At 32.7% G+C, this 24,230-nt stretch overlaps 1 protein-coding gene and 1 long non-coding RNA gene across 2 annotated transcripts; one reads left to right on the forward strand and one right to left on the reverse strand.

Annotated features, from left to right (window-relative positions):
• Positions 1–1,993: 1,993 nt before the first annotated feature.
• Positions 1,994–14,837, reverse strand: LOC132737732 (integrator complex subunit 10-like). Its single transcript, XM_060725066.1, has 17 exons — positions 14,685–14,837; positions 14,025–14,092; positions 13,209–13,312; positions 12,532–12,671; positions 11,710–11,791; positions 11,169–11,327; positions 10,453–10,615; positions 9,687–9,844; positions 8,783–8,852; positions 8,222–8,370; positions 7,461–7,543; positions 7,099–7,164; positions 5,070–5,123; positions 4,290–4,475; positions 3,816–3,978; positions 2,731–2,827; positions 1,994–2,050 (listed from the first exon to the last, which is right to left on the reverse strand). Exons 1-17 carry the CDS (start codon positions 14,826–14,828, stop codon positions 2,026–2,028), a joined length of 1,911 nt encoding a protein of 636 aa, XP_060581049.1. The 5' UTR covers positions 14,829–14,837; the 3' UTR covers positions 1,994–2,025.
• Positions 14,838–20,528: 5,691 nt separating this feature from the next.
• LOC132737729 (uncharacterized) lies at positions 20,529–24,141 on the forward strand. Its single transcript, XR_009626774.1, has 4 exons — positions 20,529–20,881; positions 21,280–21,365; positions 21,933–22,009; positions 24,009–24,141. It is a non-coding gene; the product is annotated as an uncharacterized LOC132737729 (long non-coding RNA).
• The last annotated feature ends 89 nt before the right edge of the window (positions 24,142–24,230 follow it).

Below are 24,230 nucleotides of genomic sequence, written 5' to 3' on the forward strand. Positions count from 1 at the left end.
TGACCGACGGGTTGCCTTTAAGGGTTGAGGCATCAGAATTGCAGCTGTTTATCCCTGCGTGAGAATAAAAGGTGACTAAATGGGTTCAAATAACTGGAGTCTATGCATTCTTTAATTCTAGTAGGTGGGGTGGATTTGGTTCCTGGTGTTGCTTTAATTTTGTAACACCCGAGGTTAGCAAACAAGAGGCCATGATGGCCCTGAGGTCGCTCACTGTATATAGCCCCCCCCCCCCCCCCCCCCCGGCCAATTTTTACCCAGGGCTTTTATTTTGTTTATTTGAACAGACTTGGTAGACACCAATAAGAAGATGTTTCATGCAAAACATTTAAGTTCTAGCTCATTGGGTTTTTTAAAAGAAGATTTTTTAAGTTTTTACTATACACATATAGTTAAAACAATGAACACCCGACCCTCGGGCAGGGCCAGTTTTTGACCCCTGGGCTTTTATTTGAACAAACTTTGTAGATAATTTACTTAAAAATGTTTTTCATGCTTAATATCTAAACTCTAGTTATTTGGGTTTTTTTCAAAGAAGATTTTTAAGTTTTTTGCTATGTATATAAGGAAAATCAATGACCCCGGGGCGGGGCCAGTTTTGACCCAGGGCTTTTATTTGAACATACTTGGTAAGAACACCCATTAGAACATGTCTCATGCTAAATATCTTAGCTCTAGCCTCTTTGGGTTCTTTAAAAAAGAAGGATTTTAAATAAGTTTTTTACTATATGCAATATGATAAGGAAAATCAATGACCCCCTGGGGCGGGGCCTAAATTTGGACCCCCAGGGCTTTTATTTCGAACAAACTTGGTAGACACTCATTTAGAAGATGTTTCATGCCAAAATATCTAAGCTCTAAGCTCTTAAGTTTCTTTAAAAGAAGATTTTTTAAGTGTTTACTATATGCATATAGGGAAATCAATGACCCCGCCGGGGCGGGGCCAATTTTTGACCCAGGCTTTTTTATTTGAAAAAACTTTGGTAGACATCACTAGATGATGTTCCATGCCAAATATCTTAGCTCTAGCTCTTACAGTTCTTTAAAAGAAGATTTTTTTAAGTTTTTACTATAATGCCATATAGGGAAAATCAAATAAACCCCCCCGGGCGGGGCCAATTTTGACCCAGGGCTTTTTATTCGAAACAAACTTGGTAGACACTCATTAGAAGATGTTTTCATGCCAAATAATCTAAGCTCTAGCTCTTAGGGTTGTTTAAAAGAAGATATTTAAAGATTTTTCTTTCGGTTTGCCATGGGAACCAAAGTTCTGCATGGAATTAAATTCCTTTGAACAATTTTTAAAGGTGACCACCAAAGGAACATTCCTGTGAAGTTTTTGATGAAAATTGGGCTTAGTGGTTTATGAGGAGATTTATTTAAAGCAAAAAGTTTACGGACGGACGGACGGACGACGGACGAAAAGCGATCACAAAAGCTCACCCTGTCATTTTTGGAAAAGGTAGCTAAAAACATTTTCCCGGGTTTTGGCGCAAAAATGACCTTAAAAATTGGGGTTTTGGGGGTGCCGTAAAACCAAACAAAATCAAAACACAAGGATGCAAACTGTGCCATATGTCCAAGCCAGGATATAAGTTCTCCGTTGTCAAAGACCGGTGACCTATGCTTCTTAATGGAATATTTCAAATACTTTAAGTTAAAAAGCACAGATAGATGAAAATAATGAATAAGTCATGTTAAATCAATATTGATAATAACAAACAACAACAACAATTTAATGTTGTACTTTTATTACAAAGGACATCAAATGAAAGCTCTGCCCTGTCCTTTCAAACCCCCCCCCCCCCCCCCCCCCCAATTTCTAAAGCTTAAAGTTTTGAAAAAATATCCTTAAAAACTTGTATCATTCAGCTTTCAAGGTTGTATTTTTCACACTAGAGCAGCTAGTAATAATGTTCTTTTTCATCTTTAAGAAATTGTCTGATAAGTTCTTCATGGTTTCTTCACTTCTTTTGATCTGTTTTTTCCATCAATCTGCTTAAAATCTTCTGTAACTCCCTTGTTTCACCCTCGAGTCACAGTTCTTTGTCTGAAATTATACAAAGAAAGAAGAATTTTAACAGTGGAACAGCAAGTTTTTTGTGACAGCAAAATTTTTTTGTTTGAAAAATGTATATAAGTATTTATAAATGATCGTCTTCATTGGTTGCTCAGAATGTCTTTAAATTCAAAGGTTGCAAGTTCTATTGCACGGCTACTTTCAAACCAAATATTAGCATATTACACATAAGTTACTCATCACGGTGATTCCTTTATATCACAACTAGAATATTTTGAAGATTAATCAAGAATGTAAGCCATTTGAATACGGTAGTTAGGGCAGGGCTTAAAAATATGCTTAACAAGAGCTGTCGGTAGGACAATGCACTCAACTTTTCTTAGTGCTTGATAATTAAACAAGTGTCTGGATAATTTAGAATTTTCTAAGTTCAAAAAGGTCCATAATTCTGTCAAAATCCCGGTTAGAGTTATTGGCCTTATAAAGTGACCTCCTATTATACTCACAAATGAGTGTGTGAAGTTTCAATCCATTCCTTTCAGTAGTTTTTGAAATACCAACTTGCATGCAAAGTCTTAACCAAAGTGTGACACCATTGCCTCTGTGAGTAAAATAGCTCCCCATGTTCTTGCCACAGAATATCAAAAGGTGTGTATTTGCAAGATGATTTTCTGGGCTACTAAATCTAACCAATCAGTTTGTTTACTTACTGTGCTATGGCAGATGTGCTGATGGGTAAGATATCCAGATGAATTTTACCTCCCTCTTGTGTCTTAATGAACGAAAATTCTTCCAAAATGTCAACATCTTATCATGATATTAAGGATAACAACTCATGTACATGTATATAATTTGGTTGGTCCTGATATAACCCCTAATCAAAGAGCAATCTGGATAAACTGTGACAGGAAACATACTGATAATGAAACTTGATTATAGGTCAATATAGGAAACGTGCATTGCACTATAAGGAATTCAACCCATCAGAGCTTGAACTATGACTTTCAAAACTAATGTAATACATCAAAAACTTTGATCATGTCAAAGTCAAAAGTCATTTGAGTGAAGTCTGTAAATTATGTTAGACTTTTATGACATTAGCAATACAGTAAAAACCCACAATTAAGACCACCATCGGGACTGGACCAAAGTGGTCTTAATTGCAGGGTGGTCTTAATTGTGAATATTCTTATCATTTCTTATGCACTTTATGACCATGGTCTTTTTTAGTTTTGTGTGAACAAACAATATGTATCTTAACCTGCAAATGCAAAATTAAAGTATGTTCTAATGTTACATCTGATGGGGAAAAAACATATTTCTGAAGAAACATGCCTGTATTAATGCCTGTAATAACTGCATAACGTTGACAAATGAAGTATACCTTAAAGTATACAATACCATCAAATAATAGCTGTCCTAACACTCAATAGGTAGAGTGTTGGGCTGTGAATCCGGACACCTGGGTTGATTCTGGAAAGCTGCAGGTCACTTTCGTTGTGATTGATCAAGAAATCGTTTCTACAGTCATTCGCACTGTCATGACTGTACCTCTGCTCTGGCATGTACAGAAATTATCAGTTCCTTGCAAAAGTGAAGGCACTATTTAACTACTTGACAACCTGCCCAGGAACAATGCAGTGGCTGAACATTGAGCTCTGGTAAATTCAATGTGGCTTACTGTTGTAATCAGGAGTGAAAACTACCAACACCACCACCATTTGGAATAATTTGATGTAAGGTATTACATCATTACCATCATATGAAGTGAAGTATTCATACATATAAAGGATACTGATGATGTAATTAAAGAAGAGATTAAAGCTAAAGCTGCCTTGTTTCTGAATCTTCTTGATGATTTGTGAGAATAATGTCGCATGATTTGGCCAATCATATTGTAGTAAGACTAGAGTATGTCCTAGTAATGAATCTGAAGATTTTCCACCAAATGCCCTGTCCTAAACAAATGAAAAAAAAAAGACAAAAATTATTGAAACAGGTTTCAACAATAGCATTCCAAACAAATTTCATGTACATAAAAAGGAAAATGTACTGTGTCTTACAAAACTATAAAATAAGCAAAGTTTAAAATATAGAAAGAAAACCCGTTTTTCAGAAAATGTGTAATAATAAAATTTAAACTTATCAATCAAGTCTGTTCTTGCAGTTTAAGTATCGATTAAGGATAACACTCCAGTTTTTTATTTCGTCAGGTAAAACTTACAATTTTATTTTTATTTTAAAAAGGTGACAAAAAAACCTAAAATACCTTGAAGCAAGTCATGAGCATCTGTATACAGTAAGGTAAGATTTCAGCTTCTGTGCAGGGAACCAGAACAAGATGACGCCCGGAACCATACACAAACTGGTTCTCTTGGATAGAATCTGGACTGTCAGTCTGGTGGGTAAATACTGGAAAAGCTGCTACAACGTCAAGTATTAACTCACATGCTCTCTGTAACCAATTAAAGCATTATAACATTAATCAAAAGAAAATAATTGAAATAATTTTCAAACATCGAAAGAAATATTTATGAAATTTTTTTTTTTTATTTCAATGTTTAAATATTTAAATTTTGGTTTCTGTGGCTATTCTTTGGAATCTTGCCTGTTTTATTTGATATTTATTAGTTAACACTTAGTTGAATTGATATGTAGTATTTAGCTCCTATTTTCAAAAGTGTATGTAATTTATACAGTTAGACTTGTGTAAAAAACCATCTCTGTATTCAACTTAAATGAGAAAAACCTGTTTACCATGGACAATATATAATTTGTTTTATTCATCAATAACTATGCAATATTACATACATGTACATTTTTTTGTAATCTCCTCTCTCTTGTATAAAGAGACCATATTTTCAACTAAACTGATGATTAATGCCTAGGAAAATGGTTCAAGCATTATGATAAGATCTGTCAATCAATATATGTACTTTGTGTACTGTAAATATACTGCCTGAATGTGTATTGAACTTGGTGTATAAATAAGCTATCATATAAAATGTTACATAAGTTGACAATGGTGTACAAAAGGTTGAAAACTTACAGAGTAATTGTTCAGACAATAGAAACAACAGGCTAGCTGCAATGAATGTCTTATCTGAAAAATATCAAGTGAAAATATATAAATTCATAATTAATGCCTTTTATTTTTGATTTTTATAATTTGTTTTGTTGATTCTTTTAATCACATCTTCTCTTTATAAATCAACAAAACAAATTTCTAACTTTACTAACGGTGGACAACTGAGGATGAACATTTTGCTCATTATTTTTGGCTCAAGCAGACACCTGATTAGAACCACCAACCCTATATAACTGTTTTTACTTATTTAAATCAAGAAGAATATCAATTTAGTACTAACTTAGAAGCATCTCTTTTCCAACCATTTTCTGAACGATCAGCTGGCAAAGGAATTTTTACACTATTTTGGGTCCCGTAGTTAAAGTAATTGAACCTATTCATTTTCTTTAAAACAAGAGCTGTCTGTAGGACAGCACGCTCGACTATTCTAAGTGCTTGATAGTAAAAGAGCCTTGATAATGTTAAATTTTTTAAGTTCACAAAAGGGCTATTTTTTTTTTATAAATTCATGTTATAGGCCTTAGAGAGAGTCTAATTATACAGAATTGGCTTGACTATTCGGAAGGTAATGTCACAAGGGTTTTTTTATTGAGTATAATAATACTAATTACCTATGAATACATAAATTTGACAGAAAAGGTACAAAAGCTTGTTATTAAGATGTTTTATCAAGTAAATCACTGCTTTATTATTATGAATGCATAAAATTGTCCCAAAAAAGGCACAAACCCTTCAGTAGTTAACTTATTGAGATAACAGCTTACAAGCAAAACTTTACCATGAATTTCTAAGTTGAAAAAGGGGAGAAAAATCAGCCTAAATGCAAGATAGAATTATGGATCTTTGTCAGTGACCTAAAATTATGACCCTAAATGCATATGTGAAGTTTTAAATAAATATCTTTAATAGTTATTGAGATATGTAAAACTTGCATGTAAACATTAACCAAGAGACTAAGTAGAAAAGGGGATATGAATCAGCCTTAATGCAAGATAGAGTTATGGAACTTGGTCAGTGACATACAATTATGACCCTCCAATTATGACCCTAAGTGCATGTGTAAAGTTTCAAGTAAATATCTTTGAAAACCTTTAACCAAAATTTCTAAGTTTCAAAGGGGCAAATAATTATGCAAATATTGCAGACAGAGTTATGCAATTTTGCAAACTGATGTACATTGTTACTATAAATAAGTATTTTAAATTTCAATTGAATATCTCAAGCAATAATTAAGATATTTGACTTTACAAAAAAACTTTAACCAAAATTTCTAAGTTCCAAAGGGGCATAATTCTGTCAATATGGTAGACAGAGTTATCGTACTTGTCAATCTGATGTACATTGTTACTATAAATAAGTATTGTAAGTTTCAATTGAATATCTCAAGCAATAATTGAGATATTTGACTTCACAAAAAACTTTAACCAAAATTTCTAAGTTAAAAAGGGGCATAATTCTGTCAATATTGTAGGCAGAGTTATCCAACTTGTCAATCTGATGTACCTTGTTACTATAAATAAGTATTGTAAGTTTCAATTGAATATCTCAAGCAATAATTGAGATATTTGACTTTACAAAAAACTTTAACCAAAATTTCTAAGTTAAAAAGGGGCATAATTCTGTCAATATTGTAGGCAGAGTTATCCAACTTATCAATCTGATTTACCTTGTTACTATAAATAAGTATTGTAAGTTTCAATTGAATATCTCAAGTAATAATTGAGATATTTGACTTTACAAAAAACTTTAACCAACGCCGACGCGGACGCTGACGCCGACGCCGGGGCGACTACAATAGCTCTCATATTCTTCGAATAGTCGAGCTAAAAATCATTTGTTTATGATTCTTATTGTTTATATCTAAAACTTCAAAATCTTCTTTGATTTTGTTCATAACCAATGTATTTCACATCTTATTCATTGAACTGTTAAACAGAAATGGTACGCAAACCTGTCCATGATTTTTCTTATGAAAAAAGATGTATCATACCTGTAATTTAGTTTTGGAACCAATGGCATAGTTTTGTAGATGTCTTACTGCATCTTGAAAAGCTCCCTAGGGTAAAAAATAATGTACATCTAGCATTATAACATTATTCTAGCATTATATATGAAACAAGGGACATAAATCAATGTAAAAAGGGCACAACTTGATACATACAAGACTGAAAAGGCTAAACACTTTAAAAACATGGGATGCAAATCTTGAAAAAAAAAACAAGGAACGCAAATCATGAAAAAACAAGGGACACAATTTCATACAAAGGACACATATTGAAATAAACAAGGAACAAAAGAAGAATGCAACCTTTTATAATGCTATTTTTTTTATCAAAATCAGTACAGACATACCTGATAAAGAAACATGTCAGTTTGAAAATGTCCCATCCAACTCCATGTCTCCATTCTCCAGTTATTGCACAATATTACAAACTCTGAAAAATATACACACATGGCATTTACATCTTAGCAGAATCAAAAGTGCAAAACTTGTCTTACAATTATGTTAATAAATGAGCCGCGTTACGACAAAACCAACATAATGGGTTTGCGACCAGCATGGATCCAGACCAGCCTGCGCATCCGCGCAGTCTGATCAGGATCCATGCTGTTCGCTATCAGTTTCTCTACTTGTTATAGGGTTTGTAAGCGAACAGCATGGATCCTGATCAGACGTGGATGCGCAGGCTGGTCTGGATCCATGCTGGTCGCAAACCCATTATGTTGGTTTTGTCATGGCGCAGCCCAAATTTGTTTAAAACTGCAATGTGTGCATAGTGCAAACCAAAATATGTTTATATCTATTTTTCCAAGGTAAAAATATTGACTAAAAGACCCAAATGATTACAAACCAGGCTCTCAAACAAACTTTGTATAAATCGTCAAACCAGTATAAGCATTTAACCTGCTGTTAATGAAAGTGATCAGTGTTTGCCAACAGTATACAGCCTGTCAGCATATCCATGCAGTCTGACCAGGCTCAATACTGTTGTCTTACCAAATTTTATTCTTGATATCCCTTAAATTGATAATGGACAGTTCCATTTATGAAAGCCAGACAAGTCTATTTAAGAAATTTAGCAGGTTAAGATTTAAATACAGCTGCAACTAACCTCTCTGTAATTCTGTTGAGGAATTCAGTAACTCGTAACATTTGAAAGCTGTGAGGAAATTTTGTATGACAGTTTGAGATGTGGATATTGACTTTGTGGCATGTACCTGAGGTAACAATGACTCTGCCTTGGATCTCTTTGCAGCTGGTCTGAAATAGTCATATCAAGTTTCTAAAGTCCATACCATAATGTATCATTCTTACAATGAAATGATTTTAAGTTTTCTATGTCTCTGGGAAGCACTTATAATATGTAATCTTACAACATGACAAATAATGATAAAATATTGACAAAAATTGTTGTTGTTTTTTTGGAAATTTATTTAAGATTAAAATACTTACACAAAATGTATCAAATGGTAGAACATTCTCTTTTTGAAGTTAAAAATTTTTCATTTTACCTTGACAAAATATATATGTAAAATAATTAAGTCAAAGAGATTTTTTTCTGCTTTTCTGTGATGTTTAAACAGATGTTAACTTTATTTTAAAGCATCAAACAAGTAGAAATACTTAAAATCATTCAATGACTGATAAATTATACACTATAATGATAACTTACTGAGCACCATTGTTGGCTTGTTCTGCCTTAAATCCTTCTATAATTACCAGGGGAACACTGTTACTACCTCCTGTAAATATAGTTCATAAACAAAACAAGTAATGAAAAGCTTTGAACAATATAATAGGCTTCCTTAAATACTGCCAAAAATACAGTCAAACCTATGTTACAGACCAACTTTTGAGCAAAGGCCATATATAGAAAAAATGTCACTAAATACCACCATTTTACTTCCCTATTTGATCAATTACAGTAAAACTTTGTTTACATGAACATGCTTCAACAAAAATAACCTTTATTATTTCTAGACAGGTCTTTTCTTAAAGGATTGACTATATTCATGAATATCAACTATGATTTTCTGGTGTTTGTACCAGTCCTTGAAAATTGTATATACTTATGTAAAATAAAACTATGTCAAGGATAAATTTTCTCATAAATCACATTATTTGGAGAAAATTTACATTACTGTCTGCAATAAAATTTTAGACAAGGAAATGTACAGAGCTTGCTGGTACTTGTGAGAAGATTTTATTGAATAAATATATATTCACCAATATAGAGCCAGGCCAATTTAAATGTCCATGCAGTCTTACAAGGCTCTTTACTGAAGCATTAGCTCAATTTTTGAAATACAAGTTTATACTAATTTATTTAAGTTTGATTGTGTTGGAAGCTTTAAGCTTATTGAAAAACTCTCAAATCCGTTCCTGGAACTAACTAGTGCTAATAAACTTCCTTGCTAAAAAAAACAATGGCTTGCCCTTGATGGGGTTAAAACTTATGGTCCCATGCAACCAATAATCCTTAGATACTAGTCCCATGTGTTGACCACTCGGCCAATCCGCCAATAGGATATTTAAATCAATTAAACATTGAATTGACAATTTCAAATAAAACTTACCAGAATGGAAGATGTCTGTATCCACACTACAAATATAGTGATATAAACATTCCAGGAATAACACAGTAGTTGTATACAATATCTGTTTGTTCCTCGACTCCGAGCCCGCCTGGTTAGATCTGTTATACAAGCTTAATATATGCTGCCACTGAAACTCTCTGTAAAAAGTTATCGAATGTGATCATTTACATGTACTTGGAAATGCAAAACACAACTGTTTGCTATATATCATATAAATATTGAATGCTCATTTTAAAATATTTACAAAAAATAACATTTCATGAAAGTTTACTTTAATCATAAAGCATCTATGCCATCAACTTGAACTTTGAATGAACTGCTTCAAATTCAAAGCAGGGAAAATCTGTTACACAAATTCAGCAGAATAAGGGTTCAAAAGCATTAAATATAGACCTGGTTGAATTCTCAGTCCACAGGCCTGTCATTATCAACACAAAACAAGAATAAAGAGAGAAAGATTGAGAGTTCAAAAAAGCTAAATCAGCTTAGATTTGTAACTTAAATATAAATAGATTTTCAATTTATTTTAGACCTAATAACGTTTTTTTTTTTTTTTTTTTTTTTTAAAAACAACACTTTTTGTTTATTACACTTTTTGTTTATTGGAGTGAGGGAAATAGTCACATTTAAATTGTATATATAATGTCAGATTTTCAACAAGTGCAGAGACAAAGAAATGCAAGTTTAACATCTGACATGATATTCTATACATTTGCAGACATTATAATCTAGAACCTTGTCTAACCTTGATTTGGTAAAGAAATCTTTGTCAATTTCCCAGCCAACATTTTGTCCTATGAAGATGAGGAGTTTATAAAGATGAGCCCAGGGGTCACTTATCAAACATTCCTTGTCATGAAGGCCTGGGATATTTGCTCGTCTACATTTCTTTGTTGGTGACATCAGATCTATAATATATCATCTCTTATTTACATATTTCAAGTGCTTTTTTTAACATATATAATAATTGATAATATAAACTTGGTTATTTGTGATAGCCCATTGAATTCTTTCTCCACCGAAAATACAATGTTTGTCTGTCACATACTTTGGGTTCATTACATACATCATACCTTTTAAATTCTTAGTACAAAATGATAAAAGTTGATGGCTTGACATGTAAAAAATTGACAAAGAGTTATAAAAATATTTAATGAAGCAATCTTTATTTCACTTACAGTCAGGGCTTCTTTTCACAGGTTGGGGAAGCAGCCCAGCCCTTAATTTTGGGGAAAAATTACACTGTATATTTGCAAAAGGGGAAGAAAATACTTAATGCAAGTTCAATTTTTGGGGAAAACTGCATGATTTTTTAGGGAAGCAGCCCTATACCGGTCCTTGTTATAGAAGGGAAAAAAGCCCTGACAGTATATAATATACTTTAACAAAGGCACATTAAAACTGTCAATAGCAAGCATCTACGAACAAACAAGACATGTTTGTTAATATAAATATACATACCAGGTGATAATGGAGTTGTAGGTTCATGAGATGAAGGTGGGGGTTGTGTGACAAAGCTGATGTAGAACTCTACACATTTTTGTAACCATACATATAAATCATTGGCCAACACTTTCACCTGACTACCTTTCTTTAGTACCAATGGTAACACGTCACATACTGTAAACAACAAACATATATAAATCATAGCGGGCATTTATTGTTTTTATTTCATGTATACTTGGATACATTTCATTATGTCATTTCTTTCAACCTTCGTTCTAAATTTCATCAACTTCTTAATATTTTTTTCTGGATCTTTTTTTTTATGACTGACTCAAAAGCTAACTATGCTTGAATCTATATTTTCTCAAATAGCAAAATCATTGGTTAGATGGAACTCAACCAACAGTAATACTTAAATAAACCTGCAATTTTTTAGAACTAATCACTGCTACCTTTACAATTTTCCTGAACAATTATCTACTATATGGTACTTCCATTTTATAGTACTTTTCAACCACTAGACAAGATAAATATTCTAGTTTGTCTATGAACTCACCCAGTAGTTTTCTGTAGCAGTTAACAGGTGACTGGAACTGAGCGTGAGTCTCTGCTGATAATAATGTGTCTACTAACTTCCTCTGAAAATAAAAATGATCTGGCTTCAACAAGACTTATCTGATGCATCACACAGGCTAATGAAGCAAAATATATTTATAAAATATTTTCAATGTTGACACCAGTTTATAGAATTACATGAGAAGTTGATTTCACTCCATATGGATCAGGGTTATAACAAGAACACTACATTATATCTTATGCAAAAACTTTGTTACAGAATTTGGAATGATTAATACTTTTGACATCTGAGGTCAAGAAAGCTTGTTACTAGATCTGGCATACTATTTTTTTAGGTGGAGTGGGGGATGGTTTACATCACACCAACACAGTATAGGTTATATGGCCACTTCCAAGCTTTACTGGTGGAGGAAGACCTCAGGTGCCCTTCCATGCATTAATTCAGGCACAAACAGGCACCTGAGTAGAACCACCGACATTCTGTAAGCTAGCTGGATAGATTCCTCAAAATAAAGAATACAAAAATCCCTGTCAGGATTGAACCCACAGCAGTTAGGGGCCAGTGGTTTGAAGTCAACCACCTTAACCACACCACCACGGAAGCCACTCATCACTATTATAATCAATGATAAGAAACATGACTAATTGAGAAAGAACCAGAAAAAAACATTACATATCTTTTGAGAAACAAGGTAATTTTTTCCCAATTTATTTCAGTACTATCTTCAAGCACATGAAGTCAAAATATAGATTAGTAGTCAATGTGGCTAATGAAGTAAATCTGAAATTCAAATAACTTTACCCCATGCTCTTTGACCAAGTTTGGAAATTTCTTCAATGCCAACAGTAGCAGACGGCACTGTTCTAATTTGTCTGAAATCTTCTCTGACACACTCAGTAACATCTGACATTGTACCTGCGTGGGTATAGCTGTCAGAATCTCTACAATAACAAAATATGAACATTGTAAGTGCATATAAAAATCCTGTCATATAATGACAAAATCTATAGAACAGATTACCTTCAAAACCAGTATTTAAAGCAAGCACACACACCTATTTAAGCGAATAAAAAAGAGCATTGTTATTGCATGATTTAGTTGGGTTGCTATGGGTTTTTTATTGCAACAAATATATAATAACTAGGGCCATCTGGACATTTTAAAGACCTCAGGTGCCTTTACATGCATTTTTTCAGGCACAAACAACTGGTACCCCAATAGAACCACAAACATTCTGTAAGCTGATAGCTGGATAACTTTCTCATATGAAAAATCTTAAGACACTGGGATGACTCAAACCTAGAGCGGTGAGAGGCAAGTGGTTTGAAGTCAATGACCTTAACTATTCAGCCGGGGACACACCTACATAGACACTCAAATAGTCTCAGTCTAACAGTCTCAAATAAAACAAGAGTAAGTTTCCAGAGCTTCTGCATAACAAATGATTATTTTCACACGCAGTTAGGACCAGTACAGACCTGTTAGAAAGGCTGTTGTTTGATCGGCAGTCTCATTCTGTAGAGCATCTAGTATACTGTGAACTTCGGACCATAGTCGCCTCTCTTCGGGAAATAACAAATATCTGAAAATGAAAGTAGCAAAATTGTAATGAAAATAAATGTGTTTTTCTCACTTTAAAATTTAATTAATCAGTAAAGGATTTAATGCACATTTTTTTTCATATCAGGGTTACAACAACTAGAAACAAACATCTAGCATTGATTTGTATACCTATCTTTCAGCTATGTCTTTAAGTCCATCAACCTTATCATTTTAACCTTTAAAGCAGCACGCCTTCAGATTCACCCTAATTTTCATGAAAATTTCGAAAATGTATTTGAATGTATAATATTGTGAAATAACTAGAAGGAAGCAATTAACATTATCAATGACACTTACAACCCACGTAAATAACCAAAATGCATAAATAGCGCTTACTGTAAATACTGAAAAATCAGTCATTAACCGCACATAATATGTAAAATATTACTTGAAACTTGAATCATTTTACTTTTCCTAAAATCGTAGTACATATTTCTAAATTTTAAATTTATCTGGAGGCATGCAGCATTAACCTGTTTAACTTCTTAAATCAAAAAACTTGTCCAGTTTCCACCATTTTTGAAATTGTCCATTTAGGGACATCAAGATAAAAAATATGAATTCTGTCAGCCAACAGTATAGAACCATGTCAAACTGCACTGATGTGCAGGCAGGCCTGGATCTATACTAATAGCAAAGGCAAATTACTTCTGGACCAGCAGTGTAAATGTCAATATATATTGACAACTTACAAACTTTCTAAGAGCTTCGCAGCTTCTTTGGAATTCTTAGCTTGCTTTTCTAGGTTATATGCTTCAAACTGAAATAAAAAATGCATCATTTATGCATTTTTAAACTCTAAAAATGCTTAATTTGTATAAAAGTCTTAAACAGCATCAAATATAGAGCAGTTCATACTTCATAATCTGACTTCAATATTGAAAACTATTAAAACTAAATGGCTAAAGATAAAATCTTGTCATACAGAAAGAATGTGTATGTTTGCCTAGCTTCAAACTAATGACAAATTTTGTTTTCACTCTTTCTACTACATTGGAAAGTTTAAGAAAAGATGATATCTGAAGATTGATATTCTTTCAAAAGATTTTACTTTAATTATAATTTTTAATTCAATGAGTTTCTTTAATTTCAAGTTTTACCATCAAGCAAAAAATGAAAGTGAGATTATAGTCAAATTCTCCTTCAAAAACCTCCTTTTTTTTAAGTGATTCTCCCAACTGGAAGTCTCTTGTAATAGGTATTTTTGTGTTGTTGTTCTTTTCTTTCCAATCCAATATGGTTTTTTAAATCATAGATGTTGTTTATTACAGGTTTTTCTGTATTCCTGACTTTATTCATGTGATATATTATAAGCAGAAGGTGACTTGGTAAAGCTGGTTACCAATATTTACCTGTATATTAAAGCTATTTGGGAAGAGCGTTCTTGCTGTTAGCATCCATGATTTAGCAGCATAAGGATCAGCCTTAAAACAGGCTCGAGCTCTCGACACTAACCATTCCTCATCAGATAGTTCTCCTCCTGTCACAGCTGCCATTACTGTAATTAACAAGCAGAATTAGCAGATAATAAACAGTGGAGTTCTTTAAAAAAATTTATTAGTCAGCAACTGTAAGTTTATTTCCTAGTGTATGAAAGCAATGACTCTTCTTTTAGGAATAATTCAGTGTAAACAGCAGAATTTTCAATATACAGTCAAACATGTGAAAAAAGGCCACCTAAGGGATAGACAAAATGTGGCCCTTATAGACAAGTGGTCCTTATTTAGAGGTTATGTTATTCCAGTTTATCAAAGAAAGAGTTATCAAAAAGTGGCCTTTTATTACTGGGTTATCTTTATTTAGAGGTGGTCTTTAACACAGCTTTGACTGTATATTTGTTTTGATTCTTGATATCAAAATATTCCACCTTGTTGGACATTCTACTGAAATGGCCATTTCTCTTTACATGTTAATTAAAATAAAGTGTCATTCTTTTATTATTGTCAAATGAATCTATTGTTTGTTTATTATTAAGTGGTCCCTAAATCTAGAGTGGGTGGACCAACTGGCGTAAAAATACTATATATTGATTTGACAAATTCAAATCAACATCAACAAACCTCAATGTTATATGTCCATTTTCAAGACCGATGATATTGTTTTAAATAGCCATAGCCCATTATGTAAAATTCGCTAATCACATAAAGATGTGCATGGCTGGAGCTATAGATAGTCCGGATAAACAAGTCAGAGTGGTTTGGGTGAAATTGTACCATAGCTCGGCGTACAATACTACATGATGGATTGTTTTTCGAATAAAATCTCTTTTTTATCTTATGAAGAAAACATATTGAATAAATTGTAACAACCAAATTAGGTTCATACATTTACAAGTACCCAACTTTTAGTTTAAATTTTACAGCCCCAGAACTCTACTGGCATGCGAGCAGTTCCCGTACAGAAGCAGTACCCGTATTTTTCATTTAAACGCTTGATTTTTACATGCATTCTTCAAAAATTCATTTTAAATCAAGCAGATACATAAACGAGACAAAATCTAAGTGTCAGTTCGGCAGTACGTATAAAAAGTCTCATTTTAAATCACTTTCACCTGTGCGTTGTCAAAACGTGACCTTGTTTTATCTGGGGGAATTCCGTCCTTGCGCGCATGCGCAAACATACTTACACGTGAGGCATGTTAAAGGGTTTTCCACTAATACCACCTGTTTACAGATAAGAAGGCAATGTGATGAAAACTTGTTTAATTATCAGAATTTTGACCAATATTACTATATAAAATAATTTTATGGCTTTGATGCGTAAAATATCATGCATACAAGCATGCCATCGCATGTGAATGCGTTGGGGGTAACGGTACCGGGTAATAGATACACGCGTTTAGTTTACTTTCTATTTTCTGAATTACATCTATTTATCTCTTAGAAAATGGTCTGTTCAACAATTATAAATGAAAAATAGGTCCGATATAATAAAATTGTATAATTATAATGGGTTAAATTTTATGTACGGGAACTACTTCTCTTCATACAAAATAATGGATAATTTCGGTACCCCATATGAGGCCTCATAACTAAGGGTTATTTCTATGTTTAGAACATGATGGAATTTCCATGATTTGTGTGACGAGCCGAATATTGATGTGTAACATTCAAATTTTGGTGAGTGAGCGTAATAAAAAATAATGATTAAGTAACTACGATTTTTGTACGGAAACTGCTCGCATGCCAGTACTGGTCGGAGACCATCAACCGGACACTTTTGGAACATTTTTCCGTACAGATTTCATAATTTTTAACCTAGAGACCAAAAAATTTGACACAGTTCAGCTAGGTTCTTCTCCTAACTAATAAACTAGTTTCTTTATTTCTGATTGTATTGACACTTATATCTGAGGCTTGACAAGGAGGGTATCAAAATTACCTAAATTGTCTACACTACAGTACCATGTGTCCGGACAGATATGTACATGATGTGATTTAATTCAGATAAAAGCCTGGGTGTTTTGATTTTTGATTTGTAACATGATATATAATATGTCAGCAACAAATGCTAGAGTTTTGGATATTCTATTATTCACTCTGCAAATGATTATAGCTGGTATATGAGGTCAGGCATTGCCTTCTTGACCCCTGAATTTCAACGTTAACATTCTTGAAATAGACATTAAAATATTACCATTTACGGAGGTTGAAATAAATTCATTTACTTAATTTTAAAAGAAACATGCACTTATTGTTGATAAAAAAGTGACTGACAACCACTGAACAAAGAAAATACAAAATTAAGCATTTTCCGGGCCGTCCGGGTTTGGTGGTTGTCCGGTTTTGGTGGTCCCCAACCAGTAGTGTTAAAAGATTTTAATAATTTATATGTTGCGGATTACATACGGTTGTTCGTCTGCTATTAGCTTTGTCACGTGACTACCAGCAGTGAACCACACCAGGGTAAAATGGTGAAAGATGTAAATAAAAGCACCAGTGAGTTAAATCGGAGATAACTCGAGAACTTTTCAGATATTCTAAAAAAAAATATTTTTCATGCCAAGCATTGGTATGCATCAAGCATTGTTCCAACAACTCTAATTTAGTTGTAATGTATTGACACTGCTAGACAACGTCAAAATAAAAGCGACATATAAAGTTATGGAAGCCAGAACTAAGTACCGGTAGGGTTAGGTTAGGGGTTAGTGTTTTTGGTAAGGATTAGAGAGTTATGGAATAGGGTTAGGATTTTAAATGTTAAAAGCAGAGATTTTGCTGCTGACAGATTCTTAAAGTTCACCATAAGAAATGAGGTTGGGAAGAGGGAAGTTGCTTATAACTATAATGTCCAATGTTGAAAGTAACAAAGGGACACAACTATGTTTTATAAATGCTATTTAAAGTTCCTTTTATAACTCGATATCAACTCCTCCCATCCGAATTCCACTACAGTAATAGAGGGGACTGATCTAATGTAACTGAGCATCAAACCACTCGATTTTCTATTTTGAAAGAGAATTAGGAACGATTATACTTTTTTTCAATTTATTACCTTAAACGGACATCCTACTTTAAGAAAAAGAGAGATCTATATAAAAAAAATTACCGTCTCGGTCTGTGTTTGTCTGACTAAAATATGCAACGGATATATTTTGGAGCAACACTAAAAAATGAAAGACTGTATAACTTTTTATGAACTTTTTAAGCAAATCTTGCGTTTGTCTATTTAAATCAGAGTTTTTTAAAAATGTTTTTTTGTTCTTATATAATATTTTGTAAAATAAAACTACATTATCTTTGTATTTTTTTATCTATGAAAGTCAATGTAGGTACAGTACTGTACAGTAGATTTATATTTATTTGTACTGACCTAGTAGCACTGATCGAGTTGTCGCGGGTCAGCTCAACCAGGTAGGCAGTATCATGGAAATTTGGGGTTGAAGTGAATGATAACGCAACAAAAGATACGATCCTGTATTTACATAAACATGCAAAATATATATGGTACATATACAAAAGTCATTATTTAATTAAATACACAATATTACAATTACTAACATACATGATTCATTAGAGTATATATTATTAAATACAAAATACATTTATACCTGTAATTATATAAATAAATAAATATAGAAATGGTAAATATTATATAGCACAAAAATGGCTTTGTTATTGTTTTAACTTTTTGAATAATGGCGGAGAAAGGCGGAAGGAGTTACGATTGGTTCTTGACCCGTGCAAAAGTAAATCGAATTCAACGAAAAGGAGTTTTTAATAATGACACCCTGTAAGAGTACCATGTAAAACTGATATAATTTGCTCTGTGTTTGTATGTGTGTATATTTAGAAATGATATAATCTAGGATAGTTTATTGGAAGTTTAGGTTAAGTATAGGCCAGTGCAATGTAATAAACAAATATATATACCCTATGACACAGTCATTTTCCAAAAAGAAATGTTTAAGGAACATGGAGCTACAAAACTCTTTCTTTATCAGAACAGTGTTAGACTGGAATAAATTAAGTGACTCTCAGGTGTGTTCATCAACAGTTCAACAATTCAAGAACTCCACCGTCGTGTTATTTAAAGCCAGATTTTGGTTACTATGTACGACGTACCTTCACAGATACAGATACAGATGGAGTTTAACTCCTTAAAGTATACCGTTTTAAATGTTACTAGGCAAAGATTTCCAGTTTAAAGACCCAATATGTCCCAGAAATGCTTTCATTTTTATTTCCCAAATGCCTTTTATTTTTCATATACTTTTATAGTTTCCAAAATGTTTCTCATAATTGGCCAATTGCCTGAAACATCTTTTCTTCTTTTGCAATTTGGTTATTAATGCAATTATATTGATTTAGTATTTTGTATGGAAGTTAAAATACTCCTTTGTTTACAATTTGATACCCTGTAAAATTGTTTATAGTATTCAAGTTTAGGGTACATTTTTAGTCTCCATTCTCAAAGTTTGAATAATCTTGGTGTCACTATTTCCACAGATCAAAGCTTAAATAAGCATAAAACTAGTCAACTAGTGAACATGTACATGCTAGCTGTGTCTGGAACATGGGACTAAACGTGTGTCTTTCTGTTCCAGCTGGAACCCTCGCAAAATAGACACAAAATTGAAATGGCTCAGCGTCGGACAACACGATGAGCAAATCAGGACTACTGTCCATATACTGAAAGTTTGTACGGGCTGGTTGCTCTATACCGTTACCCCACCCACCCCTTAATATATTGAATCCCTAATAAATAGACAAACAATTTAGACATATATACATCCTCATTCATAATCCCAAATATGCACCCATTGTAATTATTATAAATATTCGATTTTCCAACTATTGTCACACTTTGAATCTCCCTCACACGTGAACTTGTGCAAGCCCAAACTTTAGAAAATCTTAAGAAGGGTGTGACAAAACTTGGACACAAAGCTTAACACGACATATCTGTCTATATGAATAATATATCTTATAAAGGGTTGCCACGGGGTGAAAACCTGCAAAAAGGTAAGATGTTTCACATATATTCATGTATATAACAATAATAATTTGTTATTTACAATGTAGCATTTGGTTTACTTAGAATCAGGAACTACAAATATCGAAAATCATTGAAAGTAATTAAATGCTGTTAAACAATAGCACAATTGCAAATAAAAGATTGAATGGAGCTTTAGGGGGTTTGCCCTTTTCGCAAGCACAAATCATTGCTTCTAATTATGTTTTAAACATATCACGAAATAAAAATGTGCATGTGATTTATGACTATCAACTATCTTTGCAATCATTTAATTTATGTTTTGCATAGTTCACTTTCTTTTATCTTTGTACTATACCCTAAAGACAATTTACTATTAAAAATCTGTCTATAGTCACTTGATAGCTATAGTCAATCATAAAAATTCATTGGGGTCAGTTTGCAAGCAAACCCTCTCTTTGCGCCAAATAATCTCCGTTGCTGATTTTAGCCATACGGCGCCGTGCTGTTTCTTTTTTCCCTTCTATCAGAAGAGTTCTTTATTGCGGGAAAGTGCACGAAATGTCTGACAGAAAACTCCGAAGAAAATCAGTGAATGTGACATTTGCTGGGGATGATGAGGTTTTACAGCATATTGTAGACGCACACAATCAAAAAGGTCACATGTGTTTTTAGACTGTCAATCATGAATACTGTCGTTTTTGGATATCGGTCGAATTCGAGTTTACTCGTCCCTTATATTAGTCAACTCACTCTAGTCCAGTCAGTCTGTAAATCGACCTCAAACAAATTGCAACAGAAATTTTTTTACCTGGTATAGAAAGTATATGGAATAACATGAATCATATCAAAAGTCTAGCAAAATCTAAGTTGCGCAACATAGAAAAAAAACGGGTTTTTATCGCGTTACTTTTTGTGATTTTTTTCTGACGACAACGGTCTTCCATAGGCGAACAAAGCGTCTCCGATACTCAGAATAACGACTGCATAATGGCGACAACAACAACAAAATAAGTGTAAACAAAATAAATGTCAGTAAAGTACACTGTAAAGTGGGTTGGTATATTTTCCTTAAAATATTACAGATCATAATAGGAATTATTAATGTGGGGTCGTAAGTTTATTATGAGTATTTGTTGAAAATTATTACTTGTTTTACCAGTTCTTTATCCGTTGAAGGTCAACAGGTGTTTCAAGCGATTTGTATTATACTTTTCATGGAAAACAGTGTAATTTATATAAATTACAACTCTGATTAACTCCTGTCTTAGTAAACATTCAAAAACGACCTAAAAATGTGTATTTATAACAAGTTAATTTCGACAGTATTTTTAAACTATGGAACGCCATTATCACTTTAATTATGACGAATTACGTTAAATAAATTCTGAATACTTTTAATCATGTTTTATTGTTAAATGTGTATTCAAGATTGTTTTTTTTTTGTATTTTTTAATAGTTTTTAAAAATTGTTTTACATATATAATGTATGTAATGTTATTATTATTTCAGGGGTACCGCTTTGAGGTAGTCTTCATTGATGTATGCTTGATTTTGAAAATAAAAAAAATCCAGTAAACTATATGTACACTAAATGAGTAAGTTTGCTTTCCTGTGCTTGCATTTGTAATATTTTTACATATATAATAACACAAATATCAAACATTATCTTTTACTAGTTTAAGTGAATATCATACATGGAGGAAATAGAGCGTCGTATGCATAATTCAATATATCTGAAATTATTTTCAGTTTTTAATAGACATAGAAGAAATTTATACATTAAAAGGTGACATGAAAAATTTATCAATAAACAAACGTGATTTCTAGTTATGGTTCATGATTGGCGATGTGTATGAGTTCAAGGTAAACATGCACAGTTGATCCATAATTTAAAAGAAAATCTTTTATGCATACAATAGCACCTGCGCGAATTTGAAAAAGTGCATTACGTGTATAAGATTAATTCACAGCAATATATTAGTATTTCTTTCGGAATGCACACCTAAGTTGACTATAGTATAATTTTATCACTTTTAAAATCAAAATTTAAGCAAATACATGTAACAATAAAAACATCTGTGTATTCTATAGAACCTTATTTCACGTAAATATGAAAATCAGATTCTAATCCTTTCAAACTTGAAGTAATTTCTATGTTACAGATTTCATCAACACACCAGAGCCAATGGGTATGCCCGATCATGTGTTCTGAGGACACTGTGATGTATACGAGTTAAAGGTAAAGATGCATAGTTGAGACATTTGTTTCACAAAATCACTTTAATGATATTTTTCAAATAAGCAAACTTTTAAAATGTGTCATAAGTTCCATATAGTAACATATCAGTACAAATATTTTTGAATGCATGCACGATGGGCATTAGAAATGCTTAAAATTGAAAGGTGACATTTTTAATCTCAATATGTGACTTTATCTTTACGTTACTTCCAAACACTTTTACCAGTAGGTATTTTATATTTATAATTTTAGATTAAAACCTTAGAAAATAATAATAATATCTGTCATATGTTGCGGTACGGATCGGAATATCCGTCCCGAGGTGACCCGCCCATTGGGCATTAACGAGGCTTGCCGAGTTACGGCACATGGGCGGGTTACCGAGGGACGGATATTCCGATCCGAACAGCAAACATATGTCAGATATTTTTTCTTGCATATTTTACGATATAACATTATATTTTGAATTCTTTATCTTAATTTTCAATGGGAATTTATGCCATTACAACCGAAACTATTTTCGTACAACAGCGTATGAAATTACAACTTCATTCATAACAGTAAAAATTACAAGCGTGACATTGTACAGCACGCGACTCTTCTGGCCTATGCCAGATGAAATTTCCGGCATGGGTAATACTAACGGAAACGCCAGTCTGATATGCAAGAAAAGTGTGTCATATCAGCAACTTTGATCAAATAAATACACTTAAAACAGTTTAAGGAAAGCCTTTTCGGAAAAATACATCTTATAATAACACGTACTGTTCTGGGATAACTGAAACAATACGTAATCAGCTACCAATAACCAGAATACAAGAATGCAAGGGATGATCCAGAAATACCCGTAATTTAAACAATAAATTCAATAATATTTATTCAAAGTTCATATAACAAACACTTTATTACTGCGTAATATATCATATCCTCTTTACAAGGAAACAAGAATATGATAATTAAACACAGTATGCCTACCATATAAGCAAACATAGGATTTGTCACATTATGCAAAAAAGGTTGATGTTCTATTGTTCTTATACATAGGGAATCCTCCCGATGCCATTCACTGTAAGTGTACTAACAACCTAAACCTATGACTATTGAACTGCTAATTGTTTTGATTGCTTTGATTCATACACATGATCATCTTAAAGTTGAAGGCATAAAATATATGATTCATTTAATTTAATTAGATAAAAGTGCATGTAAAAGAAAACAAATAAAGTATGAAAAACAGCACATAATCGTCACTTATAATTAATTTTTTAAAATCGCATTGAAAATGTGCAAGGCCGCATATGACAGCATATTTGTATTTTTCAATCGCCACAGCGACAGAGAACGTTAACTTCATGCGTATTCTTCTATGCCGCAAACGATATGTATTTATCTTTAAAATTACTCCAACAGTCTGGTAAAAAAACTTCTTTACCCCTCAAAAAGTTTGTATGCATGACTAACAAAATACTTGTGTCGAATTTCTTTTATCATATTAGATGTTTCTATGGTAGGCTGTCTAAACAGTTGACAAATGTATATGAAAGTGCCGTTTTCCGACGCCTTAATGAAGACGTTTTTGCATAAATAAACGTTGCAATTACAAATGATTACACAATAATACAATGTTCAAACGACGTGAAATTTTAGCAGGCTTTACGTTAACCTTCGGCAATATTGGACATGATCCCTTTTTTGTGTTGGGCACTTTGGTGTATTATAAATTTCAACGACGTCGTGTTCTTTTGAGTTGCGCTGCTGTGGCGTATCAAGGGTTATTTAAGGCGGCCTGAGACGGTACTGGATGTTTATAATCAATTATATTTGGCAATTAAATAGAAAGAAACATCGATCTTTGCGCATTTTTATAAATTAAATGAAGAAAACATAAAAAGTTATCAGAATTATAAACAAATTTTGGGTAATTCTGGATCAACCTCCATATAATGTGAAAAACAGATTTTATAAATCTTACAATATCAGTTATTGTTTTTTTTTCAAGATGAACTCCTGTCGGATTTGTTAACGGCTGTTTGATAATCATACAAAGACAATTAAAGGCAACGAAAAGGAATGCAAGGGAATAAATGCTGCCAGTGAGAATAAAATGACAGTTTAAAAAGTTGAATCGGAATAATTTATTTATATTGAGTGTAAGAAAAGATGTACTGTAACCCACATTACACTAAAAGAGCCACTAAGACAGAAAAAGAAACACTGATGC

The sequence above is a fragment of the Ruditapes philippinarum genome, unplaced genomic scaffold, assembly GCF_026571515.1.
Source record: "Ruditapes philippinarum isolate M1 unplaced genomic scaffold, ASM2657151v2 ctg8928_1_1_1_1, whole genome shotgun sequence".
Taxonomy (NCBI): domain Eukaryota; kingdom Metazoa; phylum Mollusca; class Bivalvia; order Venerida; family Veneridae; genus Ruditapes; species Ruditapes philippinarum.

What these genes read in the sequence shown, in the direction of transcription:
- LOC132737732 (XM_060725066.1), bottom strand. Translation starts at nt 14,828, where the DNA reads ATGGCAGCTGTGACAGGAGGAGAACTATCTGATGAGGAATGGTTAGTG. An exon ending in ACTTGGTCAAAGAGCATGGG is followed by an intron (nt 11,792 to 12,531) that starts GTAAAGTTATTT and finishes TTTTATTTTCAG; the next exon opens with AGGAAGTTAGTAGACACATT. An exon ending in CTCAACAGAATTACAGAGAG is followed by an intron (nt 7,544 to 8,221) that starts GTTAGTTGCAGC and finishes TATATTTTTCAG; the next exon opens with AGTTTGTAATATTGTGCAAT.